Raw genomic sequence first — 13,470 nt, 5'->3', positions numbered from 1 at the left:
CTCCTGATGGCTTTGCTGCCCGATTCCATATGTTTTATGATGCAAAGGCTTTTCTAAAGTACATGCATGCAGCAAGATCCCCCAAAAAAACACTATATAGTGCTTCTGGGGCATTCCACTCCAAATGTTCCAGGTTTTACGCTCGGCAATTTCTAATTTGTTCAAAAACATTAATGGAAACTAATCCCAATGTGCGTAATCAAAGCCTAAAATATTATGCTGAAAAAAAAATTATTCGTGAGGTGAGCGCAGTTTGAACATTTTGAGTAGGTGAGAAACAGGGCTCTGCTCGATAATTATTAAAAAATCAGAATTTTGAGAAATCATTCCAGAAAATTTTAAATGACATTTGTACAGATTATGGCTTTATATATTATATATTACATCTAAGGCACTCTCCGTACTTTGCACCCTTTGATGCAGCCTTAGGTTTGTTTCCCCACTGATTAAACTGCTCGCATATATGACACTTTCTGTCCACCGCGCCGCGCGCGCCGACAGATCGTGGCTAGTGTAGAGAATAGGAGCGCGCCCGCAGCCTGCGTGCGATGGTAAAAAGGCTTCGCTGTGTGCTTCGACTCGTTTTTGCTGTTGAGTACCACTGTTTACCTCAGCCGTCCTTTCGAACTGCCTACTGTCCTTTATCCTGCGATACGCAATGTCATCGGCGCCCATTGAATGCCTTGTGACCTGGGAAGGCAGAAAACAGGTTCTCTTCGTCGGTGGAGACCGCAAGAAGTCAGATGTCATCAATGCTGCCATGCTAGCAGATTCATGGGCTTCGTTGCAGTGCGACCGAATAGAGGTGCGTGCATTTTATTTTCATACGATATATTGCTGCTAACAAGGCAGCAATGTGGGCTAGTTGCTTGTACATTTGATGGGGATAACGCGCTACACACAGAAGCGGACACGTTTCAGTTGTCTTTTTTCTTGTGTAGCGCGTTATTCCCATCAAATATTGCTGCTATTTTAATCGCTCGGTGCTTTCGGGGCTCTTCCTCGCGCGCACGTGGTCGCGGCCGTAGTTGGCTATGCGCGCAAGGGCAACATAATATCGTGGCTGGTTCACATCCAAGCGACTGAGCGGCGCGTCGCAGCGAAAATTTACTACTTGTTGGAACCTCGCCGCTCTTCGCCTCGACGACTCGCAACAGGTTTTTCCGCCGCGGCGGCAGGATTGGCTGGCATTTTCGCTCGCATGTGAAATAGGCTTTAGGCTGTGTCGAAAATTTACTTTCTAACCTTGAGACACAGGCGCCAAATGTATTTGCGTCATTCCACGCCAAACGTCCCAGATGTTGCGCTCGACCATCTCCTATTTGTTCGGAAAAATCCATGGAAACTAATTCCAGTGTGCGCAAGCAAAGCTTACATTATTTTTGTCAAAAAAATTTATTGAGCGCAGTTTCAACATTCGAAAAGGTGAGTAGCCAGGCCCTGCTCAATAATTATTAAAAAATACAGATTTTTAGAAACCACTGCAGAAATTTTTAAATGACATTTGCACAGATTCTGGCTTTCAATAAGATTCGGAACATACAGTTTTGTATGGCATAAATGCTCCGAATCTGATAAAAAGCCGGAATCAGCAAATGTCGCTTAAAAATTTCTGGAGTGACTACTAAAAATTTGGACTGTTTGTTAACTATTGAGCGGTGTCTGGTTTCTTATCTTTCTGCGCTCACCTACAAATAAATTTTTTTGGCAAAAATAATTTCGTCTTCTATTATGCACATTCGGATTAGTTTCCATGAATTCTTTTGAACAAATCAGATATTGTAGAGCACAGCATCTGAGACGTTTTGCCTAGAATTACCCAATTATTAGATATTAGAGCATGTATCTTAGTTGTGAGCAAAGATGAGCCTGCAACAACGATGTCTGTCATGCTGTTAACTGCAGTATATATGATGCGCATCTGGGGTCAGGCATTGTTCAACCTTCAGAATTTGGGCATCTGCAGCCTTTCACTCGTTAGTGTTACTTCTGGAAAGGTTCTGTTAACATGGGTTTTGCCTGTGTTACAAAAGTTAATTTATTTTATGCCCAGGACAGTCTTCCAAACAGATGGTAAACTAAAAGGTTTCAGCGTGCCCGCAGTGAAATAATTTGTGTAATTAGTTGTCTTCACTTTCATGTGTTTGTGGCTTCTGATTCACAAGGTAATTTTTGTTGTAGGTCTACAACTCACGTTTCGACACATATGTCGAGGTTCCAGAGGGGCACACATTTTCTGATGGAGATAAAATAAACTTCGTTGGCAGTAGCAGCAGTGATGAACAAAACTTGCCACTCGAAACTGGGTGAGTAGGCCAGCTTTAAATGCTAGAACTATTACGTGGTACATTGTAGTAATGCACTTATGTTGCACCAAATTCTGTCCCCTGTCTTCTTTTTTTTTAGTACTGATGATGGACCATTGGTGTTGGCTCCCAGTTGTAGTGAGCCAGACAAGCACCTGTTCACTGTTCAGCAACCGCTGTATGAACTGCCTCCTATTCCACTGGATATCAAGGCAGACATTGAGGGTACAGCATTAGGAGAAGTGTCGAGTCGTACGAAAAACCGTATAGTGTCTTGGATCACGGCACATTTGCTGACAATTGACTGGTAAGTATTGCCTAGTATTGGTGCGTGCGCGATTTCTGATGCTACGCCTGCAATGTGCTCACAGGTACCCTGGAAAATTCTACGAGCCTGCGGCCAAGGCTCTTGTTCTGAAGTATCCTGTTCTCAGGGATAGGATTGGGACAGGTTATGTAAGTACATGAATCGCCATGCTTGCTTTCTAGTCACTCTAAATGAGGAATTGGTAATATTGGCACACAAAAACACTTTGGAAAATGATGCCTACTATAAAATTATAAAGTGAACCGTCTTCTCAAACAAAAAAAATGAGTAAATGCTTTGTGGTTGGTAGATTACAATTTTTTTTTCTGAAAAGCAGAGAGAAAAATTCATTTGCGATAAAATGACCGGCGGAGCACAATGCATGCAATGCACAGGTTTGTGTTCATTTCTTCGTCATGTCAGCATTTGTTTTTTCTGCTTTTGCTACATATTTTTCGTGGATTATCTAGCAAGCTATATTTCCCTTGCTGCTTTCTTTCTTGACAGGTGGCTCATTTTCTTGAGGTAATCTTATCTTGGATGGTTTTGTTCTCGTGTGCAACGTCACTGCTGTGCATGCTCATGGACAAATTGGCATACCAGAGTGTTCTGTGTAAGTGTATTGTGATGTGTCAGGTTGCTGCACTTATTCATGAACAAACTTTTCTTGGCCATTGATGGGAAATGTACTACCATAGTTAAAAGGGCTCTGAAACACCTCTCGAGGACAGCACATAAACTCACCCAACCACTGCATTGTGTTTTTATTAGCAATAAAACCTGACCAAAATAATTCACTTCTACATGCAGCAGAGAATCCACAATCACGCACGAAAGCTGGTAAGCCCTTTCCAGCGAATTTTCCATGCCCGCATCGTACTCCGTCACTTGCACCAGCGTATAGCAGTTGGGAGATGGTTATTGGTTAGATTCTTTCAGACGTCGGGCAGCTATGGCCACGGCCAATAAGCCGCGTTGCTCTGGGTAAGGAATCGGAGGAGCGCCTACCTTCCAGCGTGCAAAAAGGGCTGAGAGGAGAGGGAAAAGCGCGAAGATGCTGAAATTCAAATTTTGACTACAGATAACTCAGCTTTCGTGAAATGCATTAAAAAATTCTTGCTGGACATTATTCGTGATGTGGGGTGCTTTAACATTCCAGGCATATCTCAACTTCATTACAGCCCCTTTCAGAGCCCCTTTAAAGTGCGGAAGTAAACTTTCTTGTGCCCGTACAGGCGTGCTTGAGGGCCCCTCATGCACATGCATCAATCAAGAGCACAGCGTATTGTTCACAAACATCCTTGATTAAGGCATTAAGTACAGGGCTAATAATGCACTGGGCAGCAGGTGCGTTCGGATTGCTCATGCATATCTGCTTTGGCTAGAACAAGGCAGTGCTGCTTTTAACTTTTCCTACAAAAAGCACAAGTGGCCACTGCACAGGCATATGTGGAACCTATGCCCTCTTGCATCCCTTTCTCCAAGGCAAATCTGTATTTGTGACTGATGGCTGCTAGGCGGCCATTTCGGTCAGTTTGAATTTATAATGCAGTGGCACTGTTTTACAGGATTCATGGAGGGTTGCAATTAAGTACAAAATGGGCAATATCCGAAAATCCGCGGACAATGATCCTAATGTTGAAGAGGCGAGGAAGAAGTTTGGAAGGAAGGGGAACTTCCAAGACAAAAGTGGTCTGAAGAAGCAATGCCGCGTGGTAAGTGAAACTACAGCTAAACATTAGTATTTAAAACACTCTTAAAAGTAAAGTATTCTGTTGCGCTCAGTTTGCGAAGGGGAGTTGCATGTTAAAATTTACTGTGATCATTGCGCACAAGTGGGCAAGAAAATTATAATAATTGGGCTTTGTAATGAAGTAACAATATTGGCCCCCGTAAAGATCTTTTATAACAAGAAAAAATTTCTACCATCTTATTTTACTAACGAAACAAAAAAACATAGCCATGAAAGCAATTGGAGGGCTTCAAATCAGTGCAGACCACTAGTTGGGCATGCATCTCTAAAAGAAATGAGTAAAGAAAATATAACGAGCAGACCTGACTTGGACTTAAAGTACAATAACGTCAAAGCTGTAAAATAGCTGCATTCAATGCAAGTTGGTGTTTCATGCTTAATTTGAAACCTTGCACAGAAGATAGCAAAAAATAAGAGCCAAACGATGACTGTTATTACAACTACTGAGGTTATACACTCTTGGCCATGTGAACCATGTCATGGAGTACCTTTGCTAGGCTTGAAACACCACCACAATCCTGGCAATGTGTACCTAGGTAGTCACTTGACGTGCTGGTAGGTGTTTCGCCTGTTCCACATATATTTTGCCACCGGTTTGTGGGGCCTGGTATGCCACCTTCCTTATATAGCCTGTATAGGAGGGATTCATTAGCAGATGCAACTGTCCCATTGACTGTGCTGAGTCTGTTTTAGCAAAAATGTACATGAAATAGAGTTAACAGAACCATTCAGTTTTTAAAATGAGTTTTGTGGATTAGAGGTATGCTGGAACATCAGATAAAAAAACTCATTCTTCCATCATAGTTAATTGCATTTTTGATCAGTTTTGGGCATGCGCATATTGAATTTTTTGTCAAGATTCACCACGTTGCAGCTGTATATAATGCGCTACCTTAAGTGGGACTCGGTTGTGCCCATTAAGCCTTGATTGCAGCTATAGATGCTGTTTCATTATCTCATATCTGGCTTTGGGAAGCGAAATCCCACAGATCTCAAATCATTGATGTGGACACCTTGATCCCCAACCCAAACTGTTTACTAGCACATGTCTGGATTTAGGAGGTGAAATCCCACACATCTCAATCATTCATGTGGACACCTTGACTCCCAAGCTGAATTGTTTACTAAAGGCACACTGAAGGGGAGCGCTAAGGCTAGGCTGATGGGTTTATAAAAGTTTATAAAAGATGTCGTTTTCACTGAAAACAATACTTTTGTAACCTACAAAATTGCACAAAAGCGAAGTACTCGTTGAGCTACCGCTTACTATTCAACCATCTGCCATGGGTGACGACGGTACAAGCATTCTTGAGAAACACTGTCATTAGGTCCGTTCGATTCGCCTACACTCCCTGAACTAGTTATCTTCGTGCTGCACTTCGCCATTCGTTTCACGAGTGCAGCCTTCTGCCCTCTGCACGGCACCGTTCGTTTCAAGCAAGTGCAGGCGTCGTGCAGGCCTAGTTCAGCTAAACACTGCACTTCCTCGGCCGGCAGTGCCGACTTCGTGCAGTAGTTCAGCAGCAGAGAGCAAAATGGCAGCAGACGACGGCGGCATGTATGCGATGTTGAATGGCGTTAACACGTTCATTATTCCTGTGATTGGTGAAGATGGCCAACCTGTTCGCGCAGACAACGGGTACTCCTACTCAACACCAGGTATGCGTGATGCTATGATGTATCCATCGGCGCATTTGTCGGTGGCCTCTTCGAAAAATGGACTCTCACGAAGAACCCTAGCGTAGTGTGCCGAGCCCGGGAAACCGATGAACACAACAATGAACATTTTGCGGTCATCATATATGCCCTGCAGAATCAAAGATGGATAGTTCTTCCGGTTATAATAGGACTGTGGTGACACAGCTCGTTTATTGATTTCAATGTGGCAACCGTCCACGCAGCCGGTTGTATTCCGTGGTCCCTAGCCACCGGCTTTTGCTAAGCCAGCCTTGCTTCGTTCTTGCTGTTGGTTCGGCCAGGTGATGACAAACGAGCTAATGTTGTTCAAACAGTCCAAGACTCTTTCGATGCGCTTTTGCACAGAGGACACAGAAATATCAAAACGGTCTGCTAGAGAGTACATGTTGCTTTGCGTGCCCAAGTAACTCAGAACGATGAGGCACGCTTTCTCTGGGCTTATTTGCGGACGGCCTCCCATTGGGTGCGGGAAAAATGGCGATATTTTAAAACTACCCACCAGAGAATCAAACGTGCTCCCTGAAAAACGTAAAAGACGCTGGAACTCGAATTCATATCTGTTGACAACGTCCTCGCAGTACCACGGTTCCTCAGTGGCCTCACTAACTTCATTGCAATCATGAACAAGTCGTTGAAGTCCTCTTCGTCGCTGTCGGAATCGATAACGTCCATAGCTGCCTTCACAACATGCAGTAAGCCGCAGTTCATTTTTTTCTCTTCCGCACAGAAAACACGCATATGAAGCAACACTGCGACCGACGTCCAACGAGAGCAGGAAAAGCAGAAGGCTCGCACGATATCTGCACTTTTACGTTCATTTCGAATCGGCGCTAGGTCTGCACTGCTGAACTGGCGCTGCATGAGCACGGCACTTCATCTGAACTGACGTGAACTGGTGCACGTCGTGCAGGCCGAATCGAACAGACCTATTGTCTCAATGGGCAGGGCAGTTACCGTCGAAACGAGAGTGAAGTATAGCTATGAATACAGACAGTGTCGTAGTTAAAGTGGCACAAAACAGATGATGGAGAGAAAGGCTAGACTCAAACTGCAAGCTGAATTTCTCCTGGCATTCTCTGCACTCAAGCTTCGTGGAGCCGTTGAATGCAGCAAGTTCGCAACTGCAAGCATTATAAAAACCTTCTCTCGGTTAAACCGCTAGCTTCTTTGTGCTCAAATTTGATGCAAAGATGGCATAGACTCATTCTTTTTTAATACCTCTTTTGCATGAGGTATTTCTTGATTGGATCAGAATAATTTAGAAATTCACATCGTATCCAGCTTTGGCAACCCAAACTATCGGCTTTTGCTTAGCTTTTCATCATCACCACTATGATCATGATCTATGTGCAGTTCAGGAAAGTACAACGGCCTCTTTCAATGACCTCCAAATATTACAGCTATAGCTGATACCATCCGATGTGTAACTGAGGAACAACAAAGGCAGCTTTTGGACCAGTTGGTCTGACATACGTGTGGAGAAAAAAAGCCGCTACTTCAAACAGGACGAAGATGAGAACTTTGGGCATGGGAAGCAATTTAGCCTTGCATATCAAGGACTGCCACTGTTTCCCTCGGTTTCACCTGGTCAGCATTATCGGTCGGGGGAAGTCAAGACATGAGCGCGAGCTACTAGAAGCTTTCTTAATCAGGAAAAATAAGCAGATATGCGTAAGCGATCCGTCAATCATACATAGTCACTGAAAAGGTTTTATGGTTTATGGTTTATGGGGGTTTTAACGTCCCCAAGCGACTCAGGCTATGAGAGACGCCGTAGTGAAGGGCTCCGAAAATTTTGACGTGCACTGACATTGCACAGCACACGGGCCTCTAGAATTTCGCCTCCATCGAAATTCGGCCGCCGCGGCCAGGGTCAAACCCGCGTCTTTCGGGCTAGCAGCCAAGCGCCATAACCACTCAGCCACCGCGGCGGCTCACTGAAAAGGAGTATCAGTTCCTGTCAACCTAAACTTTCCCTCACAATGTCAAAGTGTGCATGCGTGCAGGAAGCATGTATAAATGTGGCTTAATTCCTCATAATAAATCAGCTGTAGGTCCAGCGGTGTTGTGTGTGTGCCTTCTTGCTCTTGTCCTGCGTCCATTTCGCTGGTTCCACCGTTGCGTATTATGAACCAACTAGCCCCAGCAATTTACTCTATTTTCCAATAAACCTTAGTTGCAAGTTACCACTCATCCTGTCCAGTTCTCGTCTTCATCCTGTTTGAAGCAGCGGCTTTTTTTCCCATACATACGAGGAACACTAGTTCTGAAGATGCTTTCTCGACTGCTTTAACATTGTTATACATGCATGCATGAGTGTGTCTGCAAAAGCACGTGTTGAAAAAGAAACAAAACCATGCAATTTCATACCACCCACAGTAAGCATTAGCCGATTTTACGGCTGAAGTAAGAACGAAACCGCTTCACTGGCCACCTAGCACCCAGCAAACCGAACAGAGCGCGAATGCTGTTGCGAGCTTGCAACACTTACATGCAGCCTGAGTGCACGGAATTCAAGGTGAACAATTCAGTGCTCGTGTTCGCATGTAGCCTTTACTCTCTGTCATCTGTTCAGTGCTGTTTCAAGTACAGGACTCTTCATATTCTTGCCTATGCCCGCCATGCTGCTTTCCTCTTATTTTGATGGTGATCGCACTTCAAGAGAGCGATATAGCATTCCTTAAGAAAGCTTGTACTGACATCACCCATGGCAGCTGGTCTTTCTTAGTAGTGGCACCAAGGGTGCTTTGCTTTTGCACAATATTGTGGGTTATAAAATATTTTTGTGTGTGTGGTAAAAATAACACTTTCTATCAGGTAACGCTAGCTTATCTGTATAGCTTAACTTAGTATTCCTCGTTAGCATTCCTTGAAGGAGGACCCTTCATTTATATAAGGGCCCCGTCAGCCTTTGCACTGGAGTCTATTTGAGAAGTACTTGCTGTTGGGCTAGCTTGTTCATACTATATTTAAATGGCACAAAGGAACAAAGACAGGAAAACAAGGGGACGCTCTTCCTGTTCCATTCTCTTCCTGTGTGTGTTCCTTTGCACCATTCAAATGTAGCAAATAGTTTCTCAAAGTTAGTTCCATCGAGCCCAGTGGTTGCTCAGTGATCTGTAGGTAATCACTTTTTTGGCACAAATCATACTGCAGCAATGTAACTGCTGATATTCAACAGTCATCGATCTATTTCTGGATTTCTTGAAGGGACCTGCATATGCATGGTTCTGTACTTTGCACACATCAAGCAAAACAAGACAGAAACAAAAACACAAGGTCTTGCAGCACCTTTCAAAAACTCTGGGCGGTTCCCCAAAGCTATCAAGGTCGGAAACTGTGGACTAGGCAGTTAATTACAATAGCTACAAAGGCATGCATTGGAGGTACTCTAGGGAATTAGGCTTTGACTAAAGAAAGAGCACTTCATAAAGCTCAATACAAAAGCTGCAGAGTGCTGACAAGACAGACTGATATCCAGTTGTCAAGTTTTGCTGAGGTCATAGATCATAATCAGGATTTTAGAAGAGCAGGTCTGTGTTACCTAAATTATGCTAGCCCTTACTCGTGATATTGTGCTCAACCGTATTAATGCTTTCAATTTTTCGTTGCAAGCCAAGAGACACCTTGGAAACTACAGTAGAAGAAGTTGATGGAGTCGTAGCTGCTCATGTAGACTTCATGGCAAAGGAAATGAAGCGGTGCAATCCAGATATACAAAAATTGAAAGTTTTCATGGAGACAACTCTCCCCTCAAGGAGAAAATGGATAAAAATAAACAGTCCATCAACGGAGGAATTGCTGGACAAGTATCCAGCCCTGACACTTCGGGAAATGGTAAGCTTCCAAAAAGTTGAGCATCAGGCTGGTTTACTGAAAAGGTTTTCAACAAGCAGTAATACTCATTCCATCCTTCAGGTTTCAGAGATATGAAAAATACAACCAGCTGCTGTAAGAGGCTAAATAAATTGAGAAAGCATTAGATTCAGTTGAAACATAAGCAGTGCTTGCACTAACCAGGATGTGGAGATAAATTGTAGAAGGTTGCATTTTTGAAAACAAAACAAAATGAGCAGGAAGAGGGAGCGATAAACTTTGCTCGTCAGGCAACGTTTCGAGTAAAGAACTTGTCTTCATCTAAGCAGGTGCGGTCATCACTAGAAGAAATATTTAGAACCTTTATTCTGAAAAGGAACACCTGAGAGGGTTGGTGGGGTAAATGAATATGGCCGAGGGATAAAGAGTGTTAGTGTTAATTGTTCGGTGGACTAAAATGGTAGTTCTGTAATCATAGACAACATTGAAAGGTATTACGTTTAGCTCCTTAAACAGTTGTTGGTGAGGATTACATTCCAATAGCCCTTTTCTTGAGGATGACAACTTTTGTATCATGGCGCTGCAACGCCAATATTCAGTATAATATTTTAAATGAATATTGAAAACGCTCAAACATCATGTGTTATATCAGTTTTCCAAAGTCTTCAAGCTTTTATTAGTGCATAGCGGTGAACGATTAACTTCTCGCATATATTATCTGTTAGAGACGGTCAATGTAGTGTTGCGGCAAGTTATTTCCAAGTATTTGCGAAATTAGAAGAACTTGCAACCTATATTCAGACTGCAACCAGCCCCTAGTATCATTACCAAAGGGGAAAATCGTGGCGGTGAATATAGATTTATTTTTATACAACAGGCCAACAGGTAACATGGCCAGCAGGTGTGAATAGGATTTTTTGTATTTTATGAAAGAATTAGAACTTTTAGTAGAAAACCAACACAAAAAATTCAGTCCGTAGGAATGTATAAGACTACGTGAAAGCATGAGAGTTATTGGTATTATGAAATGCATAAAATAATGCTCCTGTATAAAAATCACAAAACTAAATGCAGAGAATAGACCTGTCTAAAAGGTAAAATAGGCATTATTTGAAATGAAGGCACCTGGTAGAGGTAAAACACTAAAAAATATATAAATTAGACAGTAAAAAGGGGTGAGGACTAAAATGCCAAAGGGGAAGGTGAGTGGCAATAAAATAAATTGGAGGGATGTAAAGCATGCTGGTGAAACCAATGTAAACTCAGATAAAAGCAAAAAGGAAGGACCTCTTTATCGAAAGAAAAACGGATGTATTGACATAATCACCTTTGGGCCCCGAAATCTTGGCGGCTTCCACTGTTTCATGAGTAACCTCACTGTGGAATATATTCAAAACTATTCCTTCAAAAACATAGGAGCATTGTTTTTGATGTCAAAATTCCAAAAGTGGGCTGACAATTGTGAGAGGCAACCCTGACAATCATTTTTTGAGCTGTGGTTGAAGTTAAGCATCTCTGTTTCATCGCAGTCCTTTCTGTCCTTTTGTGTTCTATGTACGTATGTGCTGCTAAAAAAGAAAGGTTGACTGCGAGGTCATAACAGTTGACGCAACTGGCTGGAGGGCATCTGCCCCGTTGTTCTTGAGTTTCACCCGACTCTGGTCACTCTGAAGCGTGTCATAAGTAGCGGGTGTATATAATTTGAGTGTAAAGACATTGTATTCATCCCCATGAATATCAGTCGAGGTGGTATGTCGGGATGCTTTTTCTACTTTGTGCTGCACTCTGCCTTTTTGTTTTTTTTTGTTTTTTTTCTTTGTGCATCACTGGTCATGCTGTGAGCTATCTTCTTATTGCAGTGTTTCGTGATTTCTTTCCTTTATGCTGTCAGTGTGTGCGAAATGCACTTTTTGAGGGTGTGCAAACAGGGAGTTTGGGAAGAGTGTCGTAGAAAGATGAGTATTAGTTCATATGGCAGTGTGTCTCTACTGCTGCACCATTCAGAAAAACTGCTTAATATTGTTATTGGTTTATGGGGATTTAACAACGCAAAGTGACTCAGGCTATGAAAGAGACCGTATACAGCGGAGGGCTCTGGGTATCGACCACCCGGGGTTGTTCAACATGCGCTGACAGTGCACTGTACACAGGTGTCTTGCATTTCAGGGGAGGCGAAACAAGACGCATGTGTACTGCGTGTTGTCTGTGCATGTTAACGAATCCCAGTTGGTTGAAATTATCCGGAGCCTTCCACTATGGCGCGCCCCTTATACCCGAGTTGCTTCTGGACATTAAACTCTCATAAACCAGTCACCATATTTAGCAGTTCTGCTGAATGGTGGAGCAGTGGAAATGCACTGTCATATGAACTTTAATGGTCATCTTGCTACGACACTTCTGCCGCGCCTGTTTGCACACCCTTAAAGAGCACGTATCGTACACACTGGGGGCAGAAGCAAAAAATCACCGGCACTGCATGGTTATTTCACTGAAATTTCTCACACAAAGCAATCGGTGTTTATAGAGTTTTTCATTACATAAAAGCATGTTGATGGAGACACTCCGTTACAATTTTCATTGATTCTCCCTGCCATTAATTCTGACACATAATTATGATGGGCATTTCCTCCAATCTCGTGAAATCTAAATTAACGAGGTGTTACTGTGTTTGGTTATGGGGTGTCCACTGTTGGCACAGGACAATGGTCACACAGTCAGTGGGAGACTCCTTTATTCTGCAGTGGGCATAGTTTGATGATTACAACGCTGTGTTAGTGTTGTGATGGTGATGTATTATTACAGTGACTAAATATCCCAGTGTTGAATTTTCTAGCACCGGGGTTTTATTTGATTAGGTTCTCTCTCTGCTTGCTTTGAATTGTCAATCCGTTGAGACTGTACTGTTAACTTGTGGCTAAGTTTTCATTCATAATTTTCAGATTCACCAGGAGTTAATGGAAATCTGCAAGGTTGACTTCGAACGAAAGTTACTTGGCTTCATAAATGGTCATGGACAAAGATTGTTCAGCATCCTTAAAACATCATGCGCAGCACAAAAAATTTTCAGCGAGGTACAAAAGGCAATTGCTGACAGTGAAGGTGACGCAAAGAAATGTACGTTTTGAGAAATTTGTTTATTCATTCTAATTTCTTGCATTTTATTTTCTTGTTTCTGTAATTGTCCGCTTCTACGAATTTCCTTTTCCTTGCGCACAGATTGCTTTACTGTTGGCGTACTTCAACTCCTACCACACTTAGTGAAAGAGGAGGCATTCTACCTAAGAGGACCGGTAAGATTTTACTTGATTTCCTGTTTGGTTTTTGGCTTGCTTGAAAGTGCCTTGTTTTCTATAAATTCCATTTGATTACAGGACAGCTACCCTTTCATTGTCATGAATGACAAGCCGCATACTGCAACAAATGTGTGTGCAACATTCGAAAACATGAAAGTGGAAGCAATAGATGTGATAAGTGGATTCGCCACAGTCATGGAAATATATTGGTTCATGAACATCGAATACTCCAAAAAAAAACAAGAACACCTTTGCTGTTTTAGAGCATTTCTGTGGCCTAAAATCAATTCCCCTGAA

The 13,470-nt window shown here is 42.7% G+C and overlaps 1 protein-coding gene across 1 annotated transcript; it reads left to right on the top strand.

Moving 5' to 3' along the window:
- Positions 1-718: 718 nt before the first annotated feature.
- Positions 719-13,182, top strand: LOC144111870 (uncharacterized). The gene is made up of 6 exons (XM_077644898.1): positions 719-805; positions 2,182-2,613; positions 2,678-2,762; positions 4,182-4,328; positions 9,680-9,901; positions 12,820-13,182. The coding sequence occupies exons 2-6, from the start codon at positions 2,366-2,368 to the stop codon at positions 13,003-13,005; spliced, it is 888 nt and encodes a 295-aa protein (XP_077501024.1). The 5' UTR covers positions 719-805; positions 2,182-2,365; the 3' UTR covers positions 13,006-13,182.
- Positions 13,183-13,470: the final 288 nt, after the last annotated feature.

The sequence above is a fragment of the Amblyomma americanum genome, unplaced genomic scaffold (genome assembly GCF_052857255.1).
Source record: "Amblyomma americanum isolate KBUSLIRL-KWMA unplaced genomic scaffold, ASM5285725v1 scaffold_12, whole genome shotgun sequence".
NCBI lineage: Eukaryota > Metazoa > Arthropoda > Arachnida > Ixodida > Ixodidae > Amblyomma > Amblyomma americanum.
The sequence above is the reverse complement of the archived record's forward strand: the minus strand, read 5'-3'. Positions and strand labels throughout refer to the sequence as shown.

Bases quoted from the DNA above. Each gene is read 5' to 3' on its own strand.
- LOC144111870 (XM_077644898.1), top strand. From the start codon at position 2,366: ATGTTGCACCAAATTCTGTCCCCTGTCTTCTTTTTTTTTAGTACTGAT. The intron at 4,329-9,679 runs GTAAGTGAAACT...TTTCGTTGCAAG, and splicing joins TGAAGAAGCAATGCCGCGTG to CCAAGAGACACCTTGGAAAC. The intron at 9,902-12,819 runs GTAAGCTTCCAA...CATAATTTTCAG, and splicing joins CCCTGACACTTCGGGAAATG to ATTCACCAGGAGTTAATGGA.